We start from the raw sequence: 14,845 nt of genomic DNA on the forward strand, positions 1-14,845 counted from the left end.
TTTTTCTGCAAAATCAGCACTCCAGTGTATAATATAGCTCAGTGGGTTAATCCCAGTTAATTAATTATTTACAAAGGTGAGTAACTTTATACATACATATGGAGCCATTTTCTATTTTATTTATTTATTTATTTATTCATTTATTTATTTATTTTGTATTTACTTGGGTTATAGATGTCTGATATTAAAATTAGTCTGAGGCTCCGACATCTTTAAGTGTAAAAAAGAAGCAGGAGCAGGAAAAAAAATCCGTCTACATCAGAAATAAACTTTAGTTTAGACCTTTAGATCCACCCACTGGGTGGTGAGCGCGCGCACCTATCCTCGCGCGCGCTGCAGAAAGTGAGCGCGCGCATCGCAGCTGGCTGGCCACTCGTTCCCGGCGCGCGACAGATGGAGTCGGTTTGAGAACCAGAGAGAGAGAGGGAGAGCCTTTCTAAGGGAAAACGCGAAGAAATTCCTATTTTTCTTTTATCTGCAATGAGAGCGGAACAAAGTGAGAATGGAGAAAAGTCAACGCACTCGGTGAGAGGAGGATTAACGTGATCTGTGTCGTCATGGGAATGCCTACTAACGTTAACACTAACCCATTAACCCCCCTCAGCCCTTATTAAGCAAATTCACATCTAATCTAGACTTAAAGAATGACCTGTTCACGTGTTTTGACTGCGACTTAAATTGTAAACCTTTTAACATGAATAAACTGACTTTATATTCTGATTAAGACATTTGTAAATAAATACAGAGCAAATATGCAGCTGTGAAATCCAACATTAACCAGTCACACAGTTTTATTCTGTTCTTATTAAAGGAACGGATGTCTGACTCCCGTCATTACATTACAGTCATTTTCAGAGAGTCACATTTATATTTAAATCCGGCCCAGCAGCCATCCATTAATGTCACTGCAGTATAAACAGATCAGTGTAATTATTCCTGCACAGTGCATGAAATAACCCCCATTTATGGTGGATGTAAGCTCCACAGATAGCTTAAAGTGTGTGGTTTAAGCTGAGGTTAAAAAAAAACTTGAAGTTTTGCTTTATTTCTGTTGGTGTTGGTTGGTGGTGGTGGTGGTGTGTGTCTGGGGAGGAAAAAAAGGCTCCCGGTGCCCAGTGGCATGGTGAGTGGAATGATAAACAGAAGCTTGTGCTATCCATGTCAGTACCCTAAAATAGAGGCAAACCAAGTGGGTCTCAGATTGCCCCCCGGGCTCCATATAAGTCTGCTCCGCCTGATCCTGGCTTCCTCGGTGTGCGTTTGAGAGCGACAGAGATACAATGACATGAGCACCTGCTGTCGGGACAGCAAGCTTTATTTAGCGCCTCTCACTGCGCAGAATTAGGTGATTTATTTTTGAATCGTGTGCAACTCCGGGGTCACTGTATATGGTTTGTGTTGGCAAAAGTCTGGAGATGATGCCGTGTTTTGATGCACAGACTAGACGCCTCCAAGACCTTAAATAAATAATAAAATAAGCAGGTGTATAATGTGTATTTAATGTATTATATTTGGTAGCTCTTTGATCCAGGCTTGGGGTCTTTCTGCATGGAGTTTGCATGTTCTCCCTGTGCATGAGTGGGTTTCCCCTGGGTACTCCAGGTTCATGCCAAAAACATGACGTTTAGACATGTGAGCATCACTACATGCCTGGTTGTGTCTCTCTGTCACCTGCGGTGTCACCTGACCTGGATGAACCCTGCCTGTCGTCCAATGAAAGTCCTGAATAGCTAAATTCATTTTGAGATTTTAATGATTTATTTGAACTGTTCATGTGTCATGGCTGTATGATTATACATAAAAAAACAACTGCAATGACTTTTAAAAGCAGGATTTGGATGTTCGGTTTTGAATTTACTGTGGATTTTCTTGAATGCCCACAATATTAATTACACATACAGGCTTTTAAAGCGAAGAACGCGGTCCATTGTCCAGCCAGAGTTATGTCCTAAGCTTGTGGACGACTGCAAAAAGGATGTACGACATGATAAATGACATTTAACTAAATATTAAGGATTTTGCATGAATTGGTTTGATTCAGCAGCATAATTATGACTCTGTGGATTAGAAAAGTTCAACACCAAACAAAAAAACGATTCTTCCTGTTAAAAACTATTCTCAGAGCACCCCCAACAACCGTTGGTTCAAATAATTCATTAAACCCCCCAAATTAATGAATGTACAGATACATCTCAATAATATAAGTATTTTTACACAATTTGGTTTAATTGTTTGACAAATAGTTGAAACCAGATATTTTCATGCAACTTATCCAAACAAAAGTAGATACAAATGAAATCTTTCCTGTTTCAGCTCAGTTAGGATTCAGAACAACCAGTGTTTTTTATTGTTGGTTTTTCTATTAGTTATTTATCATATTTCAGGACATTACAACTTTTGTACGCTCTTTTGTACTATATACACTCTTTTTATATTGTATTTTATTGTCTGTTGTATTTTATCTTTAATGGCTATAATTCTGCCCTTTGTACTCTGCATAAGATACTGCAACCAGAATTTCCCTGAAGGAGCAATCCCAAGGGATAAACAAAGTTGAGTCTAAGTCTAAGTCTAAATTGCACTTTAATTACATAAGAGAAGCTTTTAAACTTTTATTACCACTGTATTTATGACTCACAATAGTTTGCTGGAGTTTAGGCCCATTCCTCCTGTTAGAACTGGCATAACTGGGTCAGGCCTTGTTCACACGCATCTTTTCAGCTCTGCTCATAAAGTTTCTGTAGGACTGAAATGAGAGGGCTGCTCCAAAACACAGACTTAGTCGTCTTCAATCCTCTTTGCAACTGATTCTACAGTAAGATTCGGGTCATCGTCCATTTAGGGAACCCATTTGTCCCCCAGCTTTGACTTCCTGGCTGAGATTATTCCTGTTTTGAGATTATTTCCACGCAATATTCCTTCCTCATGATGCAAGGCAGTGCAACTTTATTTATACGGCACTTTTTCAGTAACAAGATGGTGTTACACACATAATGCTGCCACCACCATACTTTAGAGCAGTGGTGTCCAAACCTTTCGCCTTCAGGGCCAAAATTGTTAAATCAATAGCGCTTGAGGGCCAAAAAATGAATAAAAATAAATAACCAAAAATACTAACCCTGCCCAACAAAATATGATCATTTTAAAAAAATATACTAAACAGTATTTAGCCTGTTTTATTAAATGCATTCCTATCAGATTTTAATGCACCAAAGTCTGAATTTGAGTCAAAGTCGCCCTATTTACTATGAAATTAAAGCAAATGTAAAAAAACAATTTGCGGTACAATATCTTTTATATTGTACCGAACATTCAATTAAGCATTTAGTTGTAAGATTTGAACTTGTCTATAATAGATTTAACCTAATTAAAAATAAAGTTTCCATCTACAAAAAAATCCACCAGCGCTGATCGACCAAATCTTTCCTGAAATTCAGTTGAAGGGCCGCACAAAATCAGCACAGGGGCCACAAATGGCCCCCGGGCCGCACTTTGGCCACCCCTGCTTTAGAGTAAGGATGGTGTTCTCAGGTTTGCAAACTTCCCTCTTTTCCCCCTTAAAATAACAATGATCGTTATGGCTAAAATACTTTAATTACAGTTTCATCAGAACACATGACGTTGCCTCTGTCAGTCCGCCCCAGGGCAGCTGGGGCTACTAACATCGCTCACCACCGTCAGGGTGTGAATGTGTGAAGCACTTTGGGGTCGTCAGATTTGATAAAACGCTTTAAAGGACAAGCCATTTACCATTTACCATGGCATGTTTCCAAAAACTACAACATTTTTCTCTAACCGCAGTGGTCCTCAACCTTTTTTGCATCATGGACTAGTTTGATGTCAGACGATATTTATATATACAATATATTTTAAGGTCTTGCGAATAAATATGATAAACTGATACAACCTGAATGAAAACTATAATATTTTCTCAATATAACAATAATGAACAACTAATTCACCATGTCCTCATATGCAACTTCATGAGCAGCGTCCTCTGCCTCTTAGTGCTCTATGCTCACTATGGGGATGTTCAAACATGCCTTCAAAATAAGATACACCAATGTTATGTTGCTTCTTCCTCTCTGAGTGGCCTTTCAGCCCGTGATATTTAGGCTGCTTGTAAATGGTTGAGCGGAAGAACGAAGCACCTTCAGGCATCTGGAAATTGAACCTAAGGTTGAACCAGACCTGTGAAGGTCCGTAGTTATCTCCCTGAAATCTTTGTGGAGTTGTTTGATGTCACGCAAAGAAGCAACGTGTTTGAGTTGGTAGCTTAAAATACATCTGCAGCTGCGCCTCCATTTAATTCAAGCGTTGTAAATAAACCTATCAGGAGCCCAAAAGTCTTTGACGTCATCAGTCGGGCTTTCCAAAATGGTTCAAAAGCACGGTCATCTTAGAGGATGTATTGAAAAAAAACACAATAGAAGAATATCTTGTTATTTTTGGCATTTGGAATATAGAAATAATTGTTGGAATCCTAACTGATCTAAAACAAAAGAAATAGTCAGAAAAAGTAAAAAGAAAAGAAAAAAGGATGTCTATTTTAATACAGTCTATTTAAATATCTGGTTTTACCTGTATGTTTCTAACCTCATATGTTCCTTCCCAGTTGTCTTTCCAGGTAGTTGTAAAAATTGTCTGGGGCAAAATGACTTTAGACTTTTCTAAGGTCTTTGTTATAAACTTTAGCTGCTATTTCTAACCTAATTTCAGTCCAGTGTGTGACAGAGGAAGGTTTTTTTTCTTAAATCTGACCTCTAAATCACTCGGGCACTTAAACATCTCTAGGAATAAACCAATGTTGCGTTCATAAACAAATGTAATACCTACTTTCTTCATATACCACATGAATATTGTGCAAGATGTGGCCCAGTGATTGGAAACTTTTGGTTCAGAGCACTTTGAAGTCCGGGTTTTCCCCATCTCAGAGTGTTTTTGGACATGTGCTTGATGGCTGTATAAAAGACCTCAAGTTGTTTTGTGTCCACAGCTCAAACTGCTAATGGAGCAGCTGAAGGAGATCACCGGCATCCAGGACCAACAGGTTCTCTACAAAGCCCTGAAGGTAACACACAGACAGCTGCTTCAATATAGAGATCCATAATATTCAAACCTACTGAGGTTTTCCCCAGATTGTAACATTACAACCAAAAAGCTTCAGTGCGTTTCAATTATGCAGAACAAATTAGTGCATAAATGTTATTAAGTGTGCTGCATTTTTCAGATTTTTATTTGTAAAATATTTTAAAAACCAATAATACTTAACTGAAAAACAAATCACGCTGTCAGAGGCTCGATTGCAAAAGTGTGCACAAACTTTTCACTTTTATATTGAATTCCATCACTCAGTCTTAGCAACATCTCACATGTTGACCTGGTCAAATTTCCCCACTCAGTCTCCAAAAGTCCTGCAGATCTGGAACGTCTGTCACGTTTCAAAACCTTCAGCTTTCAGAATCCTGACATTTTAACGTGGGACATTTTGGAAATACATTCACTAGAACACTGCATTCAAGCATTGAACACAAGAAGCGGGGTAAAAGCCAAATATTTGCATCAATAATGATGCGCTGTACATTTTGCTTCATCTAATTTCTAATCCATGACATTTTATGGGAAGGTTCTTTATTGTGCTCTGACTTTAAGGCCAGCCAGGGGGACGTTGGACATGCTGTGGGACTACTGACAACCCAGAGTGTGGAGGTTCAGGACTCTGCAGAGCCTCAGGACTCAGGGACGTCTGCAGAGACCTGGGACAGCCAGAGAGGTAAACTGGGAATAAAACAGACTCTGGCAAAATCTGACTGAATGATTCTTAAATATATCACAGTGCATGTTTCAATATAGTATAAAAAAAACATACAAAGACAGGATGAAGAACTGAAACACTTTAGAAATCTGAGCATGTTATTTATAAAGTTACGTCTTGTTTTTGTAATGTAAAGAGGACAGACCCACTCAAAAGGATTTAAAATAGAAAAAGCATGAAGCTCAAGCAGCAAAAGCTGAGACACTAACAACACTACTTTTAAGGACTTTAAATAATCGCAGAAATAATGCCATTTGTGCACTGTTTTTGACATTTTGATATTGCTGCATCCATTTGTGAATAAATATGTCCACCTTAAAGCAAAGCCAGCTGTTTTACCAAAGGTTATATTATGTAAAACATCTCGAGTGGCATCACCGAGAAAGGTAAAATATTTCTGGGTGATTTTATGTGACAGACCAACACAAAGTCATGCAACTCTGACAAGGATCCCATCTAAAGAAAAGCATCCCACAGCCTGATGCTGCCACCACCTTGTTTCATGTTGTCCTCTAAATATATCATTTTGCTCGGTGCTGGTTTGGCCACAAAGACTAAAGTCCCATCCAACCAGATGATCTTCTTCCTTGTTTTCTGTGTCCCCAATATGTTCAGTGATGACCTTCAATCGGTATTTCTTATTGCTTTCCATCAACAGTGTCTTTCTTCTTGCTATGCTTCCATAAAGATTAGTATTTTGCATGCAGGACTAACTGTTGGAATATCTGTGATGATACGTGGCAGAAATAAGAAAAACAAAAGGATAACCAACAGGAATAAAAAGTCATACTTAACGTATGTCTCCCAGTTCAGATTTTCAGAGCTAAGTTTCATTTTCATTTAATCTGACATTGATGGGGTGTTTTGTGTTGGTATTTTGCTTAAAATCCCAATAAAATACATCCAAGTTTGCAAAAAAATGTGAGAAAGAGGCATTAATGTGGCTGCAAGGCACCATGGCAGTCTCTGCTAATTTTATAGGCAATGTAAGAGATTAACGTATTGGATGCGTTTATATGGATGTTTTAAAATGTGTTTTTAAAATCAAACGGATATAAAACAGCATTGTTTGCCCACATGTGACATCAATGCTGATCCTTTGCTTCTTGTTGTTTTTAGGACTTCCCAAAGATGAGCTGCAGACGGCCATCGAACTCAGTCTGCAGGAATCTCACAACGCAGAGCAAGAAGAGCGTGAATTCCACCGGTAGGACGAAAAGAACTTAGATGCTCCTGTTTTAGGATGAAAAGCTCTGATGCTGTGGACCATGACAGGGTGCAGCTGATACTGTGAATTATAAACTGACCAAAAAAATACTAAACAGCAAATACACAGAGGGAAATAATTTCTAATGTACATCTGTGTAATTTATCTTTCCTGAATCTCATCTAAAACAAGTTTTCCCACAGGGACATAAAACGTATTTTGAATTTAATTAAATGGAATAAGACTGTAGTCAAATTTCTGGGTTGTCCAAACAAAAACATTTAAGCTTTAATTATTTTTGGGAGCCTCATAAAAAACAAACATGACAAAATACATTTAATTCAATGTTTCTGTTTCTGATAGAGTTAAGCTGCATTTTCTATTCTTTCATTTTTCTCAGATGTGTTTAAGCCACAGTTTGGTCTGATGACCTGATGGAGCAGATTAGTTTCCACACATATTCCCCCTTGTAACATTATTAAATGTGGTATTTTGCATGTATCCCCATAAATAGTTAAATGAATTACTGCTGAACGGGAACTGTATCCAACCAGGGATACAGATATCCTGGCAGGGATAAGTCGTTTGGCACAACGACACCTGTTGCCTGTGCTATTCTAGCGCAGCAGGTCTTGTGATATCACAGTAAATTGGGCAAAAGTCTGGGCTATTTCTGCCCTGCGATGGACTGGCGACCTGTCCAAGTTGTACTCCGCCTCTCTCCCATTGACAGCTGGAGATAGACACCGGCACCCCTCGCGAACCCAGCAGGGATAAGCGTGTTAGAAAATGAATGATGGATGGATGGATGGATGGATGGATGGATGGTCTGGGCTATTTCTTTTTCCTCGCCATCAAGATCTCTCTCAACTGGCACCAAAAAATGCTATTATTGGGCTTTCTTCGTCTGGAAACAGATGCATACAAACATCTTACGGATGCAGCCATGATGAACTGGTAAACTCGCACAGCTGACAATACAGCGGTCTGATTGGCTGAGCAGCAAAAATCGAATCACGTGACCTCTTGGACCGGAGCGCCACAGTTTAGATTTTTTTATCGGCTATAACTTATTAATGTGCAAGTGAAAACGTGGGAACATTGGTGTTTTGAGATCATTGCTATGTGTAGCAAGAAAGTTGCCCCCTGACAGTTCATACGAAAAGTCATCCTACAGATTCTGGCCCACGGCCTAAATTTTAGCTTCCCTTCATTGGCTTCCTGTTAAATCAAGAATAGAATTTAAAATTCTTCTAACGTATAAAGCCCTTAATAATCAAACTCCATCATATATCAGAGCTCTGATTACCCCGTATGTTCCTAACAGAGCACTTCGCTCTCAGACTGCAGGTCTGCTGGTGGTTCCTAGAGTCTCTAAAAGTAGAATGGGAGGCAGATCCTTTAGCTATCAGGCTCCTCTCCTGTGGAACCAACTCCCAGTTTTGGTCCGTGAGGCAGACACCCCGTCTACTTTTAAGACTAATCTTAAAACTTTCCTTTGTGACAAAGCTTCTAGTCAGAGTGGCTCATGTTACCCTGAGCTATCTCTATAGTTATGCTGCTATAGGCTTAGGCTGCTGGAGGACATCAGGGTCTATTTCTCTCTCTCTGCTGAGTTCTCCTACTGCTCTCCAATCTGCATTGTTTGCTGTTATTTCAACTTTTAACATTTTATTCTGTCATTTTTCTCTTCATAGAAGGTACACCTGGTCTGGTGTTCTGTTAGCTGTGACATCATCATGGGAGGAAGATCATCCTCTATTACCATCTAACATAGAAAGTACTCCTGGGTCAATGTGAGCTTCTGAGCTTTCTGTGTCTCTGCTCTGTCTTCTCTAAGCCCCAGTGGGTGGAGGCAGATGAGCGTTCACACTGAGCCTGGTTCTGGTTCTGCTGGAGGTTCTCCTCCCTGTTAAAGGGGAGTTTTCCTCTCCACTGTCGCTTCATGCATGCTCAGTATGAGGGATTGCTGCAAAGCCATCAACAATGCAGACGACTGTCCACTGTGGCTCTACGCTCTTTCAGGAGGAGTGAATGCTGCTTGGAGAGACTTGATGCAACCTGCTGGGTTTCCTTAGAGAGGAAACTTTGAGATGACATGTGTTTTTGAATTGTGGCTATATAAATAAAATTGAACTGAATTGTGTTTTTGTCCACTTCTGATTTAATTTAAACTATTTTAGAACCTTGAACAGATCAGATGATTTACACATTAAAGCGCTGGATAAAATGTGTACTTTATTCTTCTTCTTTATAAATCCACTTGTATTTCATATAGCAGTCAGTTTGATTCTTTCAAAAAGGGTAATTTGCTCTCCAACAGGGCTCTGGAGGCCAGTGCTGAAGAAAATACTGCCCGTATGAAGAGGAAGAGGTGTGAAGCACAGAGCGAGATGTGCAGCCCTGCAGACTGGATCCGTCAGGACGACTGGCCCGTCGGCATCCGCAACGTAGGGAACACCTGCTGGTTCAGTGCCGTCATCCAGGTGAGAGTAAACAGCGCCACCTGCCTTGTTAAAAACAGAAAACCTGGTGATCCACTGAGCATTTAGCTTCCAACGTGCTTCTGTACACACTGCCTAAATAGCTGCATTACAATTCAACTGTAATGATGACAATGATCAAATATTATTTCCCTAAAACAATAGCGTAAAGTTGAACATATGTTTTCATATTGTTGTTGTATTTTTGGCTGGATAATGAAATACGGGGCTGAATAGTTTTGCTTGGCAGGAATGTGGGGAGAAATTGAAAAAATTCAGTTTTATTCAATTTACTTTTTTAAAAAGCAAATTAGTCCCCATTTGACATGTTATTTGATGCGCAAGGTGAAATGAGAACAACATAAATACAGCAGCCTCCAGATTTCTTAGCAACACAAAAAGCCTTGAATTAAATTCCTCCTTCATTACAGAAACACGATCCAACCTTTAATTTGAGTGCAATTATCCAGTGGGAGAAAAATTATTTCCTATGAAATACATGTAACTGAGTCATTTTTAAAAATAATTTATTGCTTTCATTTTCAAACCATTTAGCAAATAATAATTAGAGATCCATGAATTCTTGTTTCCATGGAGTAAAACTATAACATTAGACCTTTTTAGAAAGAGATGGATGAGAGGCCGGGACTCCATAACAACCATTAGATTTATCTTTGTAACTCGATTCATTAAGTGAAACACATTATGGATGTTAATTGCACACAGAATGCTGGTTTTGAGCCTTTATTTCTGTTCGTTATGATGACTTTCTGCTGATAAAAACACATTTAAGATTAGAGGATTAGATCAAACCAATGCTGAACCGTTTCTTATAAAGAAATGTGGACTTAATGAGAAGTATATTTGATACCAGCTTAAAGGTTGTTATTTCCTAAAGGTACTTTTAATCAGACAGGTGAGCTTCATCTGGACACTCATTCTACTTCATTGAATATATGTGGAAACTATTTGTTTAGTAGGAAAAGCCTTTTCTGTCAGATTCTTGGGGGAGTGGTGGCCTAGTGGTTAGAGCACAGAGCTTTGGTCCCAGAGGTTCTGAGTTCAACTCCCACAAGCTGCCATTCTGGGTCCCTGAGCAAGACCCTTAACCCCTGATTGATCCCCAGGCGCCGCACAGTGGCAGCCCACTGCTCCCCAAGGGGATGGGTTAAGATGCAGAGGTGAATTTCTCCATTGTGAGATCAATAAAGTTCAATTATTTATTATTAAAACAAGACTAAGTTTTATGATTATTAATCTGTCCTATTACTTTTGGTCCCTTAAAAAGTGGCAGTCACATATACACACTGTTGTAATTCCTACACCGTTCATCTGATTTGGATGTAAATACCCTAAAATTAAAGCTGAAAGTCTGTAGATAAAGCACATCTTGTTTGTTCCATTTCAAATCCATTGTGGTGGTGTATATAGAGCCAAAAAGATTAGAATTTTGTTGATCTCCCAATATTTATGGACTTGACTGTACCTTAAGATTCTTCACACACAACATCCACCTTCTGCATGACCGTCTGCGACCGCAGACCCACAGAAACCGTCTGCGGCGAGGTGAAGAGACGGGATCATAGGAGAGGATCCAGGAGTCACACGACTTTTACTCGTCTCTGCTTCAGTCCACCTGACCCACAGAATGAGGCAGAACTCTGCAGAGTTTGGCTGCGTACTGATAGGGCTGGACGATATAGAAAAAAAAGCATATCGATAGAATAGAAATCATATCAATGGATATCGATAATTATCAACAAATTCTACACATATCTTTTAAGTGCAGCCCTGGCCATTTTATGCTGTTGCTCAGCAACCAATTTTTAGATAAAGACACAAACACTGAATTCAAACTCAACCCTTTATTCAACCACACTGCAAAATGGAACTAAAAGTAAGTAAAATGTTCTTGAAATTAGTGTCTTTTTCCTTGATTTGAGCAGCTAAATAAGACTATTTGCCAATGGAATAAGAGTTTTGCACTTAAAATAAGAACATTTAATCTCCATCATCTTATTTCAAGTGCCGGATATCTAATTATCTTATCTTAGGGGTAAAATTACTTATTCCATTGGCAAATAGTCTTATTTAGCTGCTCAAATCAAGGAAAAAGACACTCATTTCAAGAAAATTTTACTTACTTTTAGTTCCATTTTTGCAGTGCAACTTTTTACCAAAACTGCAATTTAAAAAAAAATTATAATAATAACATGTGCTCTTTGCACTCTTTGAAGGGGGCAGAGCTTCCTGGGTCTGATTGTGATTGGTTGGGAGGATGTAACGGCAAGGCAAGGCAAGGCAAATTTATTTATATAGCACAATTCAGTACAAGACAATACAAAGTGCTTTACATGATTAAGATATACCAAAATAATAAAATGTAGATAGAAAATAGAATAAAAGCAAGTAGGGATAGAATGTAGTAACAAAAAAGAACATTAAAAACAGTAAAACTGTTTAACTAGAACAGTCAAAGGCAATTTTAAACAGATGTGTTTTTAATCTTGATTTAAAAGAACTCAGAACTCAGTAACGACTGTTATATTAACTGACATGGCTAAAATGTAAAAGGAAGGAATTCTATTTAATTCAATTTATTCTATTGAAGTTTTTATTGAGTTTTTTTTATATCATCAATACACGTTTATCGATCATTGTATATTGTTGTTGAATTGTCGTCCAGCCCTACGTACTGATGGGAGGACATCGGCCTTGAGGGTATTATATGTATCAGTATCAGCTGGTAGCAGATATTGTTCAAAGTGTTGAGCTTATCTGGTTCAAACACAAGTTTGTCCTTGAGTCATTGTCATCGCATATTTTACGAACCTCCCAAATCCTTAAGGTTATCGTTGCGGTTTTGTTATTTTCAGGGGGGGGGGGGGGGGGGGGGGGTGTGCCCATTGTGACCTTAAACCATCGATGGCGCTGTGATTTAGGCAGTGATGTAGCTCAGATTTCCTTCTCAGTATTCTCCTGCTAATGAGGTTAAAAATCGACCTGAAAGGCGGACAGGAGAGGTCCGGCCCTCTGCTCAATTAGAGCCAACAGTTTGGATGTCGGCTGCTAATTGCATTATAAGTCCATTCCTGACTGAGCCCATCCAGGGCTATCAGGTGGCTCGACAGAAACCAGAACCCTCTCTGAGGTACGCAGGCTGAGCGGTTAATTAAGCAGCGAGCGATGCGAGGACGTCGGCGGCAGACGGAGAGGGGAGACGTGATTGTTTGTGTCTGTTACGCTGAGATATGCTCCGTTTAGATGTCAGGCGGTAATATCTGAGGAGCCGGCGTCAGAATACCAATGCTCTTCTGTTTTCTGCTGCTTCTTCTGGCTGTCACTACAGCAGTCTCATTTAAAAAAAAGGTTTCCATGCTGTCAGATCCAATGGGCAGCTCATAAATTACAGTAAAACGGAGATAAACCATAACTGGATTTCATTCTCAAACGGAAACGCTTAGAAGTTTCCATCAGGTCCCGACGCCAAGTATCCTGTTACAGACCTGCTCTGGTTGTTGGCTGCTGGAACAAAACTCTTTGACGTTTGACGAAAACATTATCAGCAAATCTGGGCTGATAAAAAAAAAAAAAAGTGGAGAAATTACGTGTTTTTAAATCTCCTGAGAGGTAAACAAGCTGTTTCCAGCAGGGTCCCAGTTTTTTTTTTAGCTTAAAGACAGTCGTCGAGTCAAATGAGACAAAAATTTTACGTTTTGGCCACTATGTGTGAAAACAAGTTAACATACGACACCCTGAATATAATATCCTCACTATAAAACATGGTAGTGGCAGCATCATGCTGTGGGAATGCTTGTCTCCAGCAGACAAGAGATTCTCAGACTGAAATACATTTAAAGTTTCTATTCAATCTTAATTAGATTTACCCCAAATGCAGTTTAAACCGCCTCAGCGTTTTCATACTGAGGCAGTATGAACAAAATTAACGTTTTGTATTATTTTATTTTTTTATATATATTATTTTTTTCTTTTATTTATTTATTTATTATCATTTTTTAATGTTTTATTTGTTTATATATTGTTTATATATTTTTATTTTTGTATTATTTTGTATTGTTTATTTGTTATATATATATATATATATATATATATATATATATATATATATATATATATATATTGCTTTTTCTTACCTACTCCTTTTGATCCATGGTATAACGAGGACACACTGTGTATATATTTGTCCTACTCGACTCCTCTTTCCTATGACTACTGATTACTGAGCCGATGTGACATGTGAATTACTCCAATGTGAGATCAATAAAGACTATCCTATCTTATATATATATATATATATATATATATATATATACAATAAAATAAAAAATAAAAAAATATATATATATATAGTAAAAAGAAATGTTTTGTATTTAGTGAAATCACAAGACTGCTTCACTTCTGTCCAATCCCCTGAATTTTCCATGTCTGGGCGTTACTTTAAGGTTGATTTAATGCTGCTCGTTTTGTCGCAGTCACTCTTCCACTTACCCGTCTTCAGGAGGCTGGTTCTCAACTACCATCTGTCAGAACAAGTTCTGGAGAAGTGTAAGAGCCATGCGGTGAGTAGCAGCACAGCTCGGGTTGTTCTGTCGCGCTCGGGTTCGCCGAGTCATGCTTTATTCTCAACACTCCCTCTAAAACCCGTCTTTGACTTTATGACGACAGGACAAGAGGAACATAGCTTTCATGCAGGAGCTGCGCTGCCTGTTCGCCCTCATGTTGGGATCCACTCGCAGGTTTGTGGACCCCTCCGCTGCGGTGGAGTTACTGCGAGACGCCTTTAGGACCAGCGAGGCTCAGCAGGTACAAAACACACACGCAGCTCCTGCCATGGAAACAGCGTGCATGGAGGATCCACCAGTGGATCCAACCTCACTTCCAGATAAAAAAAATACAGAGTTTTATATCTCAACAACACCTCATTATCAGCTGTAGACCAGTTTAGTGTTCTGCTTTCCCAGGAATAAGCCCCCCATTGCTGCTGCAGTGGCCGGAAATTTAATGCCTGAATACATTCCCAAATTGACAGATAGAGAAGAATAAATCCATAAATTAGATGCTAATTTCATATCTGACATAGCTAACAGAGCAAAGTAACTGTTGGAAAACAGCATCACAAACATTGGTAACATTAAAGACTCAAGAGCCAATTTAACTGCTTATTAACACGACTAGAATCAACCAATCACACGGCAGCAGCTCAGAGCTGAAACTGGCATCCAGGCGCAGCAAAGACAACTTTCTGAAGTTCAACCTGAGGATCAGAAACGGAGAAGAAAGGAGATGGAAGTGACTTTAAATGTGGCCTGGTTGTTGGTG

General features: G+C 39.0%; 1 protein-coding gene across 3 annotated transcripts in view; it reads left to right on the forward strand.

The window, feature by feature from the left end:
• The first annotated feature begins 349 nt into the window (after positions 1-349).
• usp28 (ubiquitin specific peptidase 28) overlaps positions 350-14,845 on the forward strand; it is a 35,168-nt gene continuing 20,672 nt past the window's right edge. For all 3 annotated transcript variants that reach the window (XM_021318555.2, XM_036142740.1, XM_036142741.1), the window contains exons 1-7: positions 350-525; positions 4,997-5,071; positions 5,653-5,773; positions 6,935-7,022; positions 9,346-9,508; positions 13,999-14,085; positions 14,192-14,329. In XM_021318555.2, coding sequence (XP_021174230.2) covers positions 481-525; positions 4,997-5,071; positions 5,653-5,773; positions 6,935-7,022; positions 9,346-9,508; positions 13,999-14,085; positions 14,192-14,329 — 717 coding nt within the window. In that variant the 5' untranslated portion in view covers positions 350-480. The remainder of the gene's footprint in view (positions 526-4,996; positions 5,072-5,652; positions 5,774-6,934; positions 7,023-9,345; positions 9,509-13,998; positions 14,086-14,191; positions 14,330-14,845) is intronic.

The sequence above is a fragment of the Fundulus heteroclitus genome, chromosome 11 (assembly GCF_011125445.2).
Source record: "Fundulus heteroclitus isolate FHET01 chromosome 11, MU-UCD_Fhet_4.1, whole genome shotgun sequence".
In the NCBI taxonomy this organism is placed as follows: Eukaryota; Metazoa; Chordata; class Actinopteri; order Cyprinodontiformes; family Fundulidae; genus Fundulus; species Fundulus heteroclitus.